Source organism: Scomber scombrus, chromosome 17 (assembly GCF_963691925.1).
Source record: "Scomber scombrus chromosome 17, fScoSco1.1, whole genome shotgun sequence".
Lineage (NCBI taxonomy): Eukaryota > Metazoa > Chordata > Actinopteri > Scombriformes > Scombridae > Scomber > Scomber scombrus.
This window is the reverse complement of record NC_084986.1, coordinates 22989698-23003880: the sequence shown is the minus strand read 5'-3', so window position 1 is coordinate 23003880 and position 14183 is coordinate 22989698. Positions and strand designations below refer to the sequence as shown.

Here is a 14183-nt window from a genome sequence, read left to right as displayed (position 1 = left end):
CATAGATATACGCAGTTAAATGCTTTATACGCACCTCTGTGTTGTATCATTTTTATGTCCAGTGCATGTGTGAGCTTTATAGCCTCACAAATGTTCACGTTTAGTGTGTGTGTGCTGTCCTCAAGGCGTCTCTAATAGGAATCACAAGATACTCCTGCCCACCTTTCGTACTTTCTCTCTCTCAGTCAGTGATTTGGTGTGTATCCTTGTGCATTCACAACCTCTCAATGTCCCTGTATTTCTTCCTCAGGATGGAAACCTGGTCCCTGAACAATACAGGGTCCAATCTCATCTGGGAATGCACCAGGGGCATGAAACCCAGCCAGTGACTGAAGGCGTTCATGCAGGTCTGGCGCTGGGCAAAATGGTCCGGGTCGGCCCACCGAGACGCCTTGGAGCCCTTGGTTTAGAGAAATAGAGATGGGAAACGGGTAGAGAGGGAGAGAATACATGTATGAGAGCAGCTGAGGAATCAATGAAAGGAGCTGTGATAGAAATGTGTAATAAAAAGCAGAGAATACTGACCATAATCATATCTGCAATAACTGACCATGTCTTAATTGCTGGATGAAATCCTAAAAAGGTGAACTTCTTTTTGGTGGAGCACAAAAAAATGATCATTTAAAAAACAGAACTAACATTATTTATCTTAGTGGTTCTGTCTGGTCCCGGTCAAAGATTAGTTCCTTGAGGTATGACTGGCACTTTATTAATATCCCTAGAGAGACCTTTTTGATTTTGGCAAAAACTTCCAGTTGTACTCGGATGTCGGAATTCCAACTTCCAACTTCCGAGGTAAATGGAACGCAGCATTAAAACGACTCGACACTGTTGGTATCCCACATAAAGACATATCAGCCAACATCATGTGCACTGATGGTGACCCTCAAATTTGAGTTCATTTGTTTAATATTTCTTTTCTAGTTTTTAGATTCAGTTTACAGTGCAGATGCTGACGGGAAACAGAAAAGAAAGACGGACATGATCGCAACAAAGATCCATGGTCAGATTCAAACTGGGGAAACCAGGGTTTTGTTGTAGAGGTAGAACCTTTTAAACAGCCTGGATGGTCAAGCATAAGTTCAGGGCTGAAGCAAAACCCACTTGCCAGCAAAACCAGTGTCATCATACCCGCTGAGCTGATTGACCTTACCAGCTGGTTGGGAATCCCTGAGTAGTTGTTGAGACTCCAGCCAACAACAGTACAGAATGCAACATTAGCATCATCAAACTTGTAGAAAATGTGCTTTGAAGTGTCTTTCACATATTATATTTCACATACAGCCCGCTTGACCCTTTCAGCTTCAAGTACAGTAGCAGGTTGTGTTCCTCACTCTGTCAGTACAGATAAACTCACTGAACTTTTCTGAGAGGATCTGCTGTTGGTTGCAGCTGGTTGTCCATGTGTACTGAAGCTCTTTCACATCAACTTTCTTTATTAGAACAGGAGGACACAGACAGCTTGGTAAGATATTCACCACCAGCAGCAACTTCATTTTACTGAAATTTTCCAGCTGGCACAACATATAAGAGTTATTAAGCAAATACTTATGGTCCATTTGTACATGACTGAATGAAGATGTGAGCTGCAATTCATATATCAGCCAGAGAGTGTGTTCCTTTATCTAGTCTATCCCCAATCTGGAAGGGCCTGATGAGTTAAAAAAAAAAAAATCAAGAAATACAGTTCCTGTCACCGGGATATTGTTCCCCTCAGTGATCGAAGCCACTGGATGACTCCAGGATTCTATCGCCTCTTTGCTGCTATGTGACCTCACCTGGTTATCTGGGTTGCTGCTGGTAGATGAGTTGGAGAGGGGGCAGTTGTGAGCAAGATGGAGGGCAGCAGAGGCTTTTGATAAGCAGTGGCATGGGAGCATGGAGCTGGAGCAGATTCATCTAGTGTGCTGCAGGAGAGTGGCGGCAGGGGGGTACCGAGGGTCAGGTAGAAAAATAAAACACAAGAAAAGAAGCGGCTCGGCAATGAATGAATCACCTCTTCTCTAAAAATACAAAATGAATAAATAACTGATAATAAGAAAGCCAAAAATAAAAGTAATGACTTCATCAAAACTCTTTTTACTGGTCAAAGTTTCCCAAAAGATGTAAGCTTCTTCTTCCACCTTCACCACAATAAATGTCTATCTGCTGTTGCTTGAAGCAAAGTAACAAATCAGGGCTGAGAAAGAGGGAGGAAGGGAAAGAGAGATTCTCAAAAAGAAAGAAAAGAAAGAAAGAAAAGAAAAGAAAAGAAAAGAAAGAACGAGAGGGCGAAGGAAGGTGGGTGTAAATCGAGGCTTTCTGCGCCGCCTTCACAATTAAGACATTAATCACAGAGTCCATACTGCTGAGTCATGATCCTGCCTGTGGTCAGGCCATCAATCACAAGATGACATTGGTCTGGCCACATGAAATACACACACACCCAGACACACACGCACACACACACACACACACATATAGGGAACTCCCAATGAGAAGGTCAGGGTTGTACATAGCCTAAAGCGTCTCCACTATTGATCATGCAACACAAGGAGAGGGTGACTCTCGAGTCACTTTTCTTTATAAAAAAAACCAAAACCAGTAGTCGGGAAATTAATCTATTGTCTCCTTAACATTTCCACTCTCTTTAAACTGTTCTGCATGGCCACTGTAAAACACTCTTTTGACCACTAGTAGTTTGTATGTGGATACAAACTCAGTGGGTGGTAATATGACCACATAAAACCAGGAGGAAGAGGGCACATTGCCAATAATGCAGGTAACAAAATGTTCAACACTCAGCTTTGTGCTACAAAGGGCATCATAGAACTGCTTTCACAGGCTGAGTAGCTCCCAATGATGAATAAGCTGACCTTTATGTGAAGAAACCTTTCTGAATATAAAGACTATTAGATAAAAGACTTGGGAGCCACTTGTTGTGTAATTACCACATTAATTTAATGTAAGTACAAATTATAATCAAAGATCCCATTAAATGTCCACTACATATTATGTGTGGAACACAATGGTGATCAAATGTACTTTAACCCTTTAACTCAGCCACAGGACTGGTATGTCTCAATTGAAACAAATTGATTGTTTTTAATTGTTAGACCATTACAATGAAGTAGGAAATTAGCTTTAAAGGAGTTTTCATACTCCATTGGACTGCCTGACTTCTCTAATTTTAGGACTCTTAGGGCCCTATTTTAACGATCTATAGCGCATGGCGTGAAGTGCGTGGCGCAAGTGCCTTTGGGGCGTATCCAAATCCACTTTTGCTATTTTGATGGCGGAAAAATGGTCACTGCGCCAGGCGCATGGTCTAAAAGGGTTGGACTTAAGTCCCCTCATTAATCATAGGTGTGTTTTGGGCGTTACACAGAGTAAACCAATCTGAGTGTCATCTCCCATTCCCTTTAATATCCAGGCGCGCTGTCACCTTGGCGGATTTTTAGATTGATGGCGGATTTACCAGGTCACATGACTACATTGACAGTTTCATTGATCATTACTGCGATTGACTGATTCTGATACATAGTGGCACGTCATTGTGACTTTTTAAAAATATGTTGATGTACATCATAATACGAATTCACATTGCGGTCCTTTTATTTGTGATATTTTGCATGTTTGTGTGCAGCTGCGCGCCCGTGTGTGGGTAACAGGCACAGTGTCTGCACGCTGCGCACCCGCCTATCTAGGAGCATATTGAACTCTTGATGATGCACCCTTTAATAACAGTGAAATATGGACCAGTGACTTTAGACCTGTTTTTTTTTTTTGTGTTCAGTAGCGCAATCACTTTCCTCTGCCTTAAATGAGCAACGCGCCACCAATGCACCTGACCACACCTCATTTTGAGACCAACACGCCCATAGGCGCACAGAATGGTGCAAGTGCATTTGCTATTTAGACAACGTTGGCGCAGGACGAAAAAATGACAACTGCGCCGGGGGAAACTAACAAAGACACATGCGCCATGCCCGCCATCCGCTGTGCACCGACCGCAAGACGGGTCCCTTAAACTCCATTTCTTGTTCCGTCAGTTGGATGTTTGAGCTTCACTGTGCAGTTTGGACACACTGAATGGAGAATGTTTGTCCAGACTTTTGACTCGTACTGTGTTTGCAGGGTTTGATACGAGAAGGCTGTTTTTAATATTCATGTGCTGAAAGTGGAAAGTCTCTTTATGCTCACCATGATTTGTGACATCACAACTAATTAGGAGCCAATCCTGGTCCAACATTCAACCTACACAAGTGCAATGTGGTAACTTAAAGCCTCCAGGACACAACCACTGAGATTGGACTTTACAGCGAAATAAGAGACATCTTGTGTCTGGCAGTTCAATATATGAAATATATTTGCATTTTTATTGGAAATGTGGAATCTGGAGTAAATGATATTTTAAGGATTTTAAAGGGGGTAATTATACTTTTAATGTGGAAAAACCATATTGGATACAAATTGTTCCAAGCAGTATTTTCACATATTAATACAGGAGATCTTTAAGTTTTCAGTTTTGTACTCACAGGAATCTAAAGACTTCATGTTCCTTCTAACGTTTCTCTATAAATAAGAGTTGTCTTGTTAGCTCACAACACTGACGACTGCTGCTGACTCAGTCTGACCCTTGAAACTGCAATCAGCCTCAACGTCATGCCGTGTCTCACCAGTAATAGTTAGAAGGATGACTCTGTGCACTGTATGTGTCATCCAGTTTGTCTGTGAGTGTTAAGCTGTTACGAGAAAGCCCTACTGTACCTGGGTCATCATAGTTTCCTTGTACTGCTTCTTCTGTGTGACTTTGATGGGTGGTTGCTTGGTAACGGCCGAAACTAAGAAGTTCATCAGGATGTCCTCGCAATTAGCCATGCGGTCCACTGTGGTCCGCAGGTTGGCCGGGATGTAGTGGGTAAACAAGTAGTGGTAATATCTGATATACACAGACAGGAAAAAAGATAGAATTCATTTAATATATTTTTTATTTTATTCTGTACTATTCTGTTTGGTTTGCTGTGTTGCACTCTCAGCAGCATGGGAACACTGGATCACTAGATCACTGTCAACTCTGTTATCTCCATGCCAAGGTTCACATATCCATGAATGTGTGCATGGATATGTGAGAACACATACAAAACACACACATTTCCATCTTCTGTTCTCTCTCTCTCTGACTCATTTTTTTGCTGCCTCATGCTGGCATTTAAGATTTTAAATAACAAACGGTTTTGACTGCATGACAAGATGCTTCAGGAAGCTTCAGAGAGCAACACTCTTCTCTGTTTAATGTATTGATCTGGTTAATACCTCAGGTTACCTTTTCTGTCCTTTAGTAGCACTGTGTTCATGTCATTTCATGAGATAACTAATAGTTAGAGAAAAATGTTGTGATTTAATTTTATTTTCTATTACTCGTCTTAAAATATTAACTTCAACTGGTGAGAGATGGCTTTTAATAGGGTTTGTATCATATGGAAACGGTGTCAAGGAGGATGCAGAGCTACTGTACCACAAAGATGTGTGTAATGAAGCTGTTGGATGCATTTTTTAATGTTACATTATCATTAAGGTTGTTAATACTTAATACTTTGTTTAACCCTTACATATGGTTCATATTCTGACCCGTCACACAATTTCCTCACCTAATTAGTCTCTATAACACACTTCTGAACCACAAATCATTCACAAATACCTCATCAGTCACAGATAGATGTAGAGTAATCCTTAATGAAGCTTTCAGAGAGCAGAAAGAGTTTTTTTTTTTTTTTACTTTTTATGAGAAAAAACTACATAAATAACACTGCATAATGCTCCATGATACAGGAGAAACTATTTCAACAAAGAATGAATGTTTTTGACATTTTGGATTAAAATAAGTTAAATATATTCCCTTCTTTGTATGTCAAGTTAATCAAATTTCAGGTTAAAAAGAAAGAAAAGGATTTTTTATTGATCTTAGATGTAAAAACAGTATGTAAGGGTTAAATGAGTGCCAAGGATATATATTACAGGTGCATCAGTGAAATGAGAAATTCCAAAGCATCACAAAATGTGCATTTAGCACCAATCAATAAACTACATTTACAATGCAGCAAGGGATTTAAAAATACAGCATTCTGAATTATGACCTCCAGTCAATAATGATTTGAACCCTTACATACTGTTCAGGGTCTAATTTGATCATTTTTTTACATTTGGGAAAGAAAAAAAAAAAACCTTAAAAACTTTTCTTTTAATCAGACATTTGATGACTTATTCTTGTGTGACTCAGAATATACACAAATGGAAATATTTCAACTTCCTAAAAATGTTTTTGTACAGGTGATACACATTTTAGTTGAGTGTTTGAATCATATTTATTAAAAAAAAAGAAGAAAAAAACACTGTTTATTCCCATTTAATATCAATAATTTAAAGCGTTATGTTCTCCAGTGTTATGTAACTTTGGATCATTATATTGTGCGATTGTAAATTTTTATTTTTTTCTCCATCTAAAAACTAAAGAATACACTCCTCTTGCTCTCTGGAAGCTTCATTAAGGATTAATCACCAATTATTAATGACTGATGAGGTGTGAAGAATGATTTGAGGATACAAACTTATGTACAGAGACTAATTATGAGGGGATACTGTGAAACGCCCAAATATGAACTGCATGTTAGGGTCAAAGATTACAGAAACACATGCTGCGCCTCAAAAACCTGTTAACATCATTTATAACACTGTTTACACCGACTAAGATTTATGTCAGCCTTGAAAAAAGTCTAAACTCTGTAATTAATGCAGGCAGGTTGAGTTAATTATCATCCACTATTTTCCTGAATTTGCTCTAATTTTACAAGTTCAACCTCTCATATTGATTTCATTTTTCGGAAGTGTCAAAAATGTTTAAATTTGATATGACAACACTGTGTGGGTGTGCAAATCAAAAAGAAAATCATTCTGATAACTGTTTCCATGAGTGTTATACTGTATGACTTGTTTAAGTTTCACCAAGGTTAAGATATCATTTAGCCAGAAGGCAACACTTATTTCTTTACCCATACTACACTAAATGTGAGTGCTGGCATGTATACTAAAGGTTAAAACTAAATGAGACATAATATGTTCCCGATAGGAAAACACACCTACACATTAACATGAGATTCAGCAAACAACACAAAGTTCAGCTGTGTGGGTTTGTTCAGTTGACTCTAGATGTAAGGGTTGGGTGGAAACTTATCCGCCTTATATTTTATAACACAATGTGAAAATGCTTTGCAACACAAACAGGAAGATGAGGTAATCATCCAGAGTTTGGGGAAATTAAATGTTGGAATAAGTGAAAGGTGAGTTTCTCCTCCATAACATGGCTGGAGAGGGCAAGAGGATGAGTATGGTAGAAAATAATTACAATAAACATTTAAATGAAATATATGCTATAGATAAGTTGGATCAATTCTATTTAGGATTGATTTAGGATTCTTTGGTGACCCTTATGGTCAGATCTGAATTTTATATCTTGACATTTTTTAAGCGTATATGAGCAACCAGAGTTTTTGACTTTACTTGAATTTTTTCATCTGAATTAACCCTTTTTTAACCCCCTTTTGAATTGCTTTCATAGATGAGTAGCAACAGCTTTGTGATGAACATGGTTTCAATTGTAATGCATTATGCTTTTTTTTTTAATGATTTACAGCCAAGTGTATTAAAAGTGTTTAAATACTTCTATAAATACAAGTAAGGTAATCAATATTTATGCATTTTGTAAGTGACCTGACTTCACTGCATCTAAAAATAGGATTTTATGAACACTGTACACTGTAATGACCTTTTTTTTTATTGTTAATCATTTCAATAAATGATGTGTAAAACTGAGTAGTGATTCTCTGTTATCAGTGAAGCAACTGCAATGAGGAATAAAGCACTAGACATTTTATGTAGTCATTACTACGTTTGCAAATAATATAAATCCTGACTTGTAGGAGCTGAGGGAAGAGCAATACTCATGAGGGATATTCTGACAGCACATCATGTGGTTTTTATACCGGTGGTAGAAAGCTGCTCCTGTAAGGACCATGGAGTATTCATTAGTCCATTTGGAGGTGTAACCCCAGCGGGATCTGGAACTATCCCAGTAGTGGCTCCTTGCTGGATAACCTATGATACGCTCCGGAAAACTTTGCCATACAGTGAAGGCAAAATCCACCTGTGGGAGCAGAGAAGAGAGAAAAAAAAGAAGAAGAGCACAAAGAAAATGAGAAACACAGAGAAGAAGTGGAAAATAAAGGAAAATAAGGTGGAGAAGAGAGAGAGGAGATATGGTCAGAAAAACACAAAAGGTGAGGAGAGAGGAAAATAGTAAATGAAATAATAAATTATATACAGACATCTTCAAAATAGAATAGAAAACAGAATACAAACAGATAAGAAACAGTTTATTCAAAGACAGCAAGGCCATCCTATACACAACAACCTGTCTTCCTCTTCACAGCCTCACAAAGAACATTTCAGATGGCCTTTCATAATTGTTGTTTTCCTCCCACCTGAACACTTTCACATCAAACCGCTTAAAGTTTTGATTCCGTGTTAAAACAAGAATTGGCCTGAAATTTTTAATTAGGCTTTATGTATATAGTTCTTTCTAAATCAGAGCATGTAATACACTCATTTTAAAAAGGTATAGTACAACTTTTAAGGTGTGAAGCCTATGGTTTTTTTTGACCGCTGACAATTTTGAAGAAGACAAGTTATTGGACATCTGGAAATCAGTGTATAATACAAGTTTTTATATTAAAAGGCTTGATTATGGATTTTACTGCAAGGAGCGCTGGGTTACAGCTCCTGGTAAAATTGAGTTAGAAACTTAAATATGAATTTGGACATTTTTGAATTTGACTTTTTTTTTTTTTTTTTTTTTTTAAACAAATGTTAAGCAAAGAGCTACAGATACTTGTTAGATTTTGGGTGATCCTGAAACCTCCAACGCACATAGCCAAGAGAAGCATTTTTTTCTGAGTACTATAATAAAATGACATACAATGAAGGTTTTAGCAGGATTTGGACTCATTAAATGCTACAGTGGTTAGGGTTAGGGTTATATTGATGTTGGTTTAGGTCAGGTTGGGTCTGACTCTTTGTCTCTTTACCTTCTTCCCAAATTCTAAAAAATGTGTTCAGACTGTTCTGAAGTGAAATATTTTGATCTCAAGTGTCTTTTCTGTATTTATTCCGCACAAACAAGACAAAGGACCAACTATACAAATGTTAGCTCCACCAAAATAATACCAACTGTGTAGGATCGGTATACAGTTATAGACTACAGAATATAGTATACAGAATCTCCAGTTCTTTCCCTCCTCACTCTTTCTTTTTCCTCTGCCTGTGTATGTCCACGAAGAAAACTTTCAAACTTTGTGCTGCACATTCACATCTACTTAATCACTCTAAGGTATTTGAATCTGTATGCAATCGCTCTTCCTCTGCACGTTATTATCATCAATCCTGATGCAACACATACTACTGTTTCACATCCTACTTTCAAATACACGACCCTCCAGTACACTCATGAGTTAGGATGTGCGATGACCACACTATCCTTTCTGCTGGTACAAGGATTGGACAGAGTCTGTCCTACTTCTTTTCCAGTAAATATGAAACTTCATGTGGAGTTGTTTAGCGCACCTGGTGTCCTTGAAAAAAGCTTGAACTACCCGAGAAAAGACCGTCTTTTGAATTTAAAAACACCACTGAGACGTGCAGGCAGACACACCAGAGAATAGGGGGGGATCAGCACATAATGAAATACTTGGTAATACACACACACATACACACACAGATGCGCACACACACCACCTCAGGAGCCAAGGGAGAAAATTAATTACCAGAATAGTAGAGCCAGAGCTGGGGAGAAGGGGGGGGGGGGGAGCCAAAAAGTGGATGTTCTTTAGCAGTACCTCGCAGCTTCTGTCATGAATCGCGTGAGCAATTACTGTAAAGCGCCGGCGCTAAGCCGAGAGAAAGGTTGGAGCTGCCATTCTCGGTGTAGCTCCTGATGAACTGATGTGTTAGCTGTGTGCACACATGGCCTGTGTGTCTGTGTGTGTGTGTGTGTGTGTGTGTGTGTGTGTGTGTGTGTGTGTGCCTGTTCATGTGTTTGCATTTGAGATGTGTGAGATGTCTCCGCAGCTGTTCTGAAAGGATTAATGATATCATGCAAATATAATTTTGCCTTCAGAGATTAAAAGGCTCTTTATAATGTGAAATGACGTGTGTGTGCATGTGTATGTGTGTGTGTGCGTGAGAGAGAGTGACATAACCCAGATTCTTTGCACTCATAATCTGTCTGTCTTAATTAGAGTTTTAAACAGAGGCTTGATATCGCTGAGGGACAGAGGGGAGGCCTGAAGTTGAGCAGTCTGTGTGTGTGTGTGTGTGTGTGTGTGTGCGAATTTGCCTAATACATACTAATCGATTCCACAAGGTCAAAAAATTGATACTAGCAGCAAAGAGTAAATCCAGTAATGCATCAGTTATAAATCTCTCCTGACATTTGGGTTTAACATGTCCAATGTTATGAGATGAAGAGGAGCTGGAGCGTGTTTTAGAAGCCTTAGCGGTCTCTCTCAATGTGTTGTGAGATGTGATTTCAATCAGATGTTTTTATTCCGCTCGCTGTGAAACGATGCCCGCTACAGTCTACGTCTACTTCCATCTGATTTCTGACAGTGATGAAAGTAAAGGAAAATGTGTCTAAAACCCGAGCTCGTAACCAGCAGGGTTTTGTAAGCTTGCTGCTGTTGATGAAGTTTTATCAACATCCTCAGTGTGATCCCAGACAGCCAGCTGGGGTTGTAAGTCACACTGTGGTTACATGCGGCTACTGCAGGTCTTTACTTTGAAACATCTTTTGAATTGTTCTCGCCAGGTGATCTCAGCGGTGTGTCCGTGGTTACGTCTCGCTTGGACAACTTCCGAAATGTTCTCTCTCAGATTTTTTACTTTTATACTCCGTCCTGTCACATTTTCAACAACTCCAAAACTATGTGGTGATCAAAATGTACACTGAGTTTGCAACTTCCCCAATTTGATTCCATGTGGGGACATTTGTTGCATCATCTCTACTGTTCACCTTCATTTGGTCAGCTGGATGTAAAGGTGGTAACAATAGTAACACCTTAAGAACTGTGTTTTGTTCTACTGATTATGTGTGTTGGTTTGTCCATTATGTAATGTTCCCTCATAGCCTTGTTTTCTTAACCCTTACATACTGTTGTGATGCCCCTGTGGGTTCATGTGTGGGTGTGGTTAACTTCTTTCCCTTGCAGGAGAAGGCTGATTGCAGTAACTCAGTGCACCTGGGTCCAGTGCCCTATAGCTTATAAGTGACTCCTTCTCCATTCATGGTTAGGCTGTGCAAGATCTCAGACCTCCTGGTTAACCTTCTCCCCTCTATTTCTTCATACTGGTGCCACTGATGTTCACACTTCATAATTTAATTTGGCATAACTTTGGTTTAGTTTGGATTAAATAAATACATTTTTGTGAATTCACTGCCATGGTGTGTCCCTTTTGTTGTGGCCACTTGAGCCAGGTCATAACACTGTTCATATTCAGGCTTTTTCTCAATATCCCCTCATAATAATTATGTGTATCAACTGTACAAAAACATTTTTAGAAAGTTGTAAAATATTCCATCTTTGTATATTCTGAGTCACATGAGAATAAGTCTTAACATTTCTGTGTAAGAGAAACAGTGTTTTTTTTCTTCTTCTCCAATGTAAAAAACTGGTCAAATTAGACCTTAGACAGTATGTAAGGGTTAAAACCAATGAAAAAATGAACCAGTATAGTTGGATTATTTGAACTTTCCAAAATTACTGTGAAGGCTGGTATCTAGGTTGAGAGCAGCGCCCCTTTTAGGTAGGGTTAGACAGAACTCTCCCCTTGTATAATGACAGGTGTTGGCAATTAATGCCCTTTTTTTGTCCAAGGTCTGGTAGACACGTGGTAGGACTGCTATAATTGTACAGGTAAAGGAGCTTTGTAGAGAAAGTTTGGTTGTATTTTTTTGGGAATCTAACTGGTTTTCTTGTCTATAGAGTGGTGGCGGTGTGGTGCAGCTTTTTTCCAGTCGATCCATTTTGATGAATGTTCTGTAGCCCCATGTTGAACAGGTAGGCCCTTGATTAACCTGGTCTTTGTTTAAATTCACTATACTATATTAGTGATATGTCCAGTCTAACCATTTAGGAAAAGAGGCAGCTTTTGCCTTCCATCTTTTTGAGTCACAGCACATAGCCAGTCATCTTTTTTTTAGCAGGGTTTCCTATTGAGAAAGGTAACCTAAACTAGTATGGTAATGTAGGAGGGTTACTCTCTCCAAGGTATTTATGCCAGTTCATGTAATTGACTTTTGCCACGTTTCCCTTTTGCAGTTTTATAATTAATTATAGTAATAATTATAGATCCATCTTTAATTTGGTCATGTTGTTTGTCTGTGCTGTATTTTTTGTAATTTTGCTTGAACACAACATCTGTTATATGTCCCCAGAGAAGGATCTCTCCTCTACTGCTCTTCCTGAGGTTTCTTCCATTTTTCCTCTGTTAAAGCATTTATTTTAGTAGGTTTTGCCATTATTGACTCGATGGTCTATGGATAGAGGATATTGTATTGTATTGTACAGCTTGTAAAGCCCCCTGAGGCAAATTTGTTTATCCGCGATATTGTGCCTATACAGATAAAAATGTACTTGACTTGGACACTATGGCAGAAAATGCCAAATGAAAATGTGGTTTAAAAATAGGCCACTGAGGTAACATCATTATCTTTTCTATGAATTTATGATTACATTGATGACTGGTCCATATTAAAAACCTTGCATACTCAAGAAAATTATAATTGGCTCAAAAAGTGCCCAGATAATATAGAAATGTCTTTAAATGAGAAGATGATCACAATTGTGTGACTGCTGTTAGAGAACCATTTCCAAATCCGGCATATTGAAAATGTCTTCCAAAGGGCACATCGAAGCAGCATGCTTGGCTGCCCAATGGGAGACAAAAGCTTTGTCAGGATTTTTTCAGTCGTATTCCCTTCCCTAATCTCTCTTCATGGAATAATCATACATTTAATGAGCTGAAACAATGTAATTACAAAATTGGCACAGCCCATTCTTCCACTGAGGTATTATAATATGAAAAGTCCTATTAAGAGTATAATGTTCTCTCTTGCATATTTTCACTCACTTGACATATTTCATCTCCTTTCAATAAATCCCCACACCATGTTAAAAGGGCAATTAGAACAATGGGTTACTGAGCACAACAAAGATTCACTTCTCTCTTTTTGATTCTTCTCTCTTTCACTGACATCTTCTTCTTCCTCTCGTTTCATAAACCAAGCCATGTGCCCGTAAAGGTTTAGCTGTTGAGACTCGCTTGGTATCGCTGTGCCACAAATTGTGGTGCCATAAAGTGTAATTGTGATCCCGTTAGCGTAGAAAGAGGTGAACATTGACTTGCTCCGATCAATACAACGTCTCAGAGTTTAAAGATATATTGAATCTCTTGGGCTCATTGAGTCTCACAATCCATTATGGATCACATCTTTGACTTGCTGAAAAGATGTAGAGAAACAAGGTTGTGGCTTGTAATGACTCTCTAACCAGAAGCAGTAATTTAACATCAGATGAACTGCTTCAGTCCATTTCAATTTTATTCATGTATTTGTTACTTGTGTTTTGATATATTTCGGTATTGAATCATTTTAAATGTCAGCAAATGCAGAATAAAAAAAGTGGTACAGTCACTAATGGTAAGAGAACTGTCGCATGTCACATGTGTACAAATATCACATTTCTTTATTTATTGCCATTCCATACTAGATTTCAGAGGAATGAAGTTTACTTTTTAAAGAACTTTGGCATATTAGCAATTTTCTAAGAATCGCCCAAACCAACTTAAAGTTCCCCTTCATTTAAAAAATGTGTTTTTCTTCTTGTTGCTTCAGTTGGATGTTTGAGCTTCACTGTGCAGAATGATGTATGTGCAGAGTTTGACACTTGAAGACTGTTTTCATATTCATCTGCTGAAAGTGGAAAGTTTCCCTGCACTTATTAAAAATCTGATTTTTAGGTGTGGGCCTAAAAGAGCATGGTTTATGACATAACTAGTTTGGAAGCCAATACTAATCCAATATTCAATTACTGGAC

The 14183-nt window shown here is 38.5% G+C and overlaps 1 protein-coding gene across 1 annotated transcript in view; it reads right to left on the bottom strand.

The window, feature by feature from the left end:
- Window positions 1-214: 214 nt before the first annotated feature.
- Window positions 215-14183, bottom strand: part of LOC133997938 (exostosin-1) — a 289281-nt gene continuing 275312 nt past the window's right edge. The window contains exons 10-12 of the mRNA XM_062437675.1: window positions 8019-8179; window positions 4750-4921; window positions 215-400 (exon numbers count right to left, since the gene is read on the bottom strand). Of these exons, the coding sequence (XP_062293659.1) occupies window positions 215-400; window positions 4750-4921; window positions 8019-8179 (519 nt within the window). The remainder of the gene's footprint in view (window positions 401-4749; window positions 4922-8018; window positions 8180-14183) is intronic.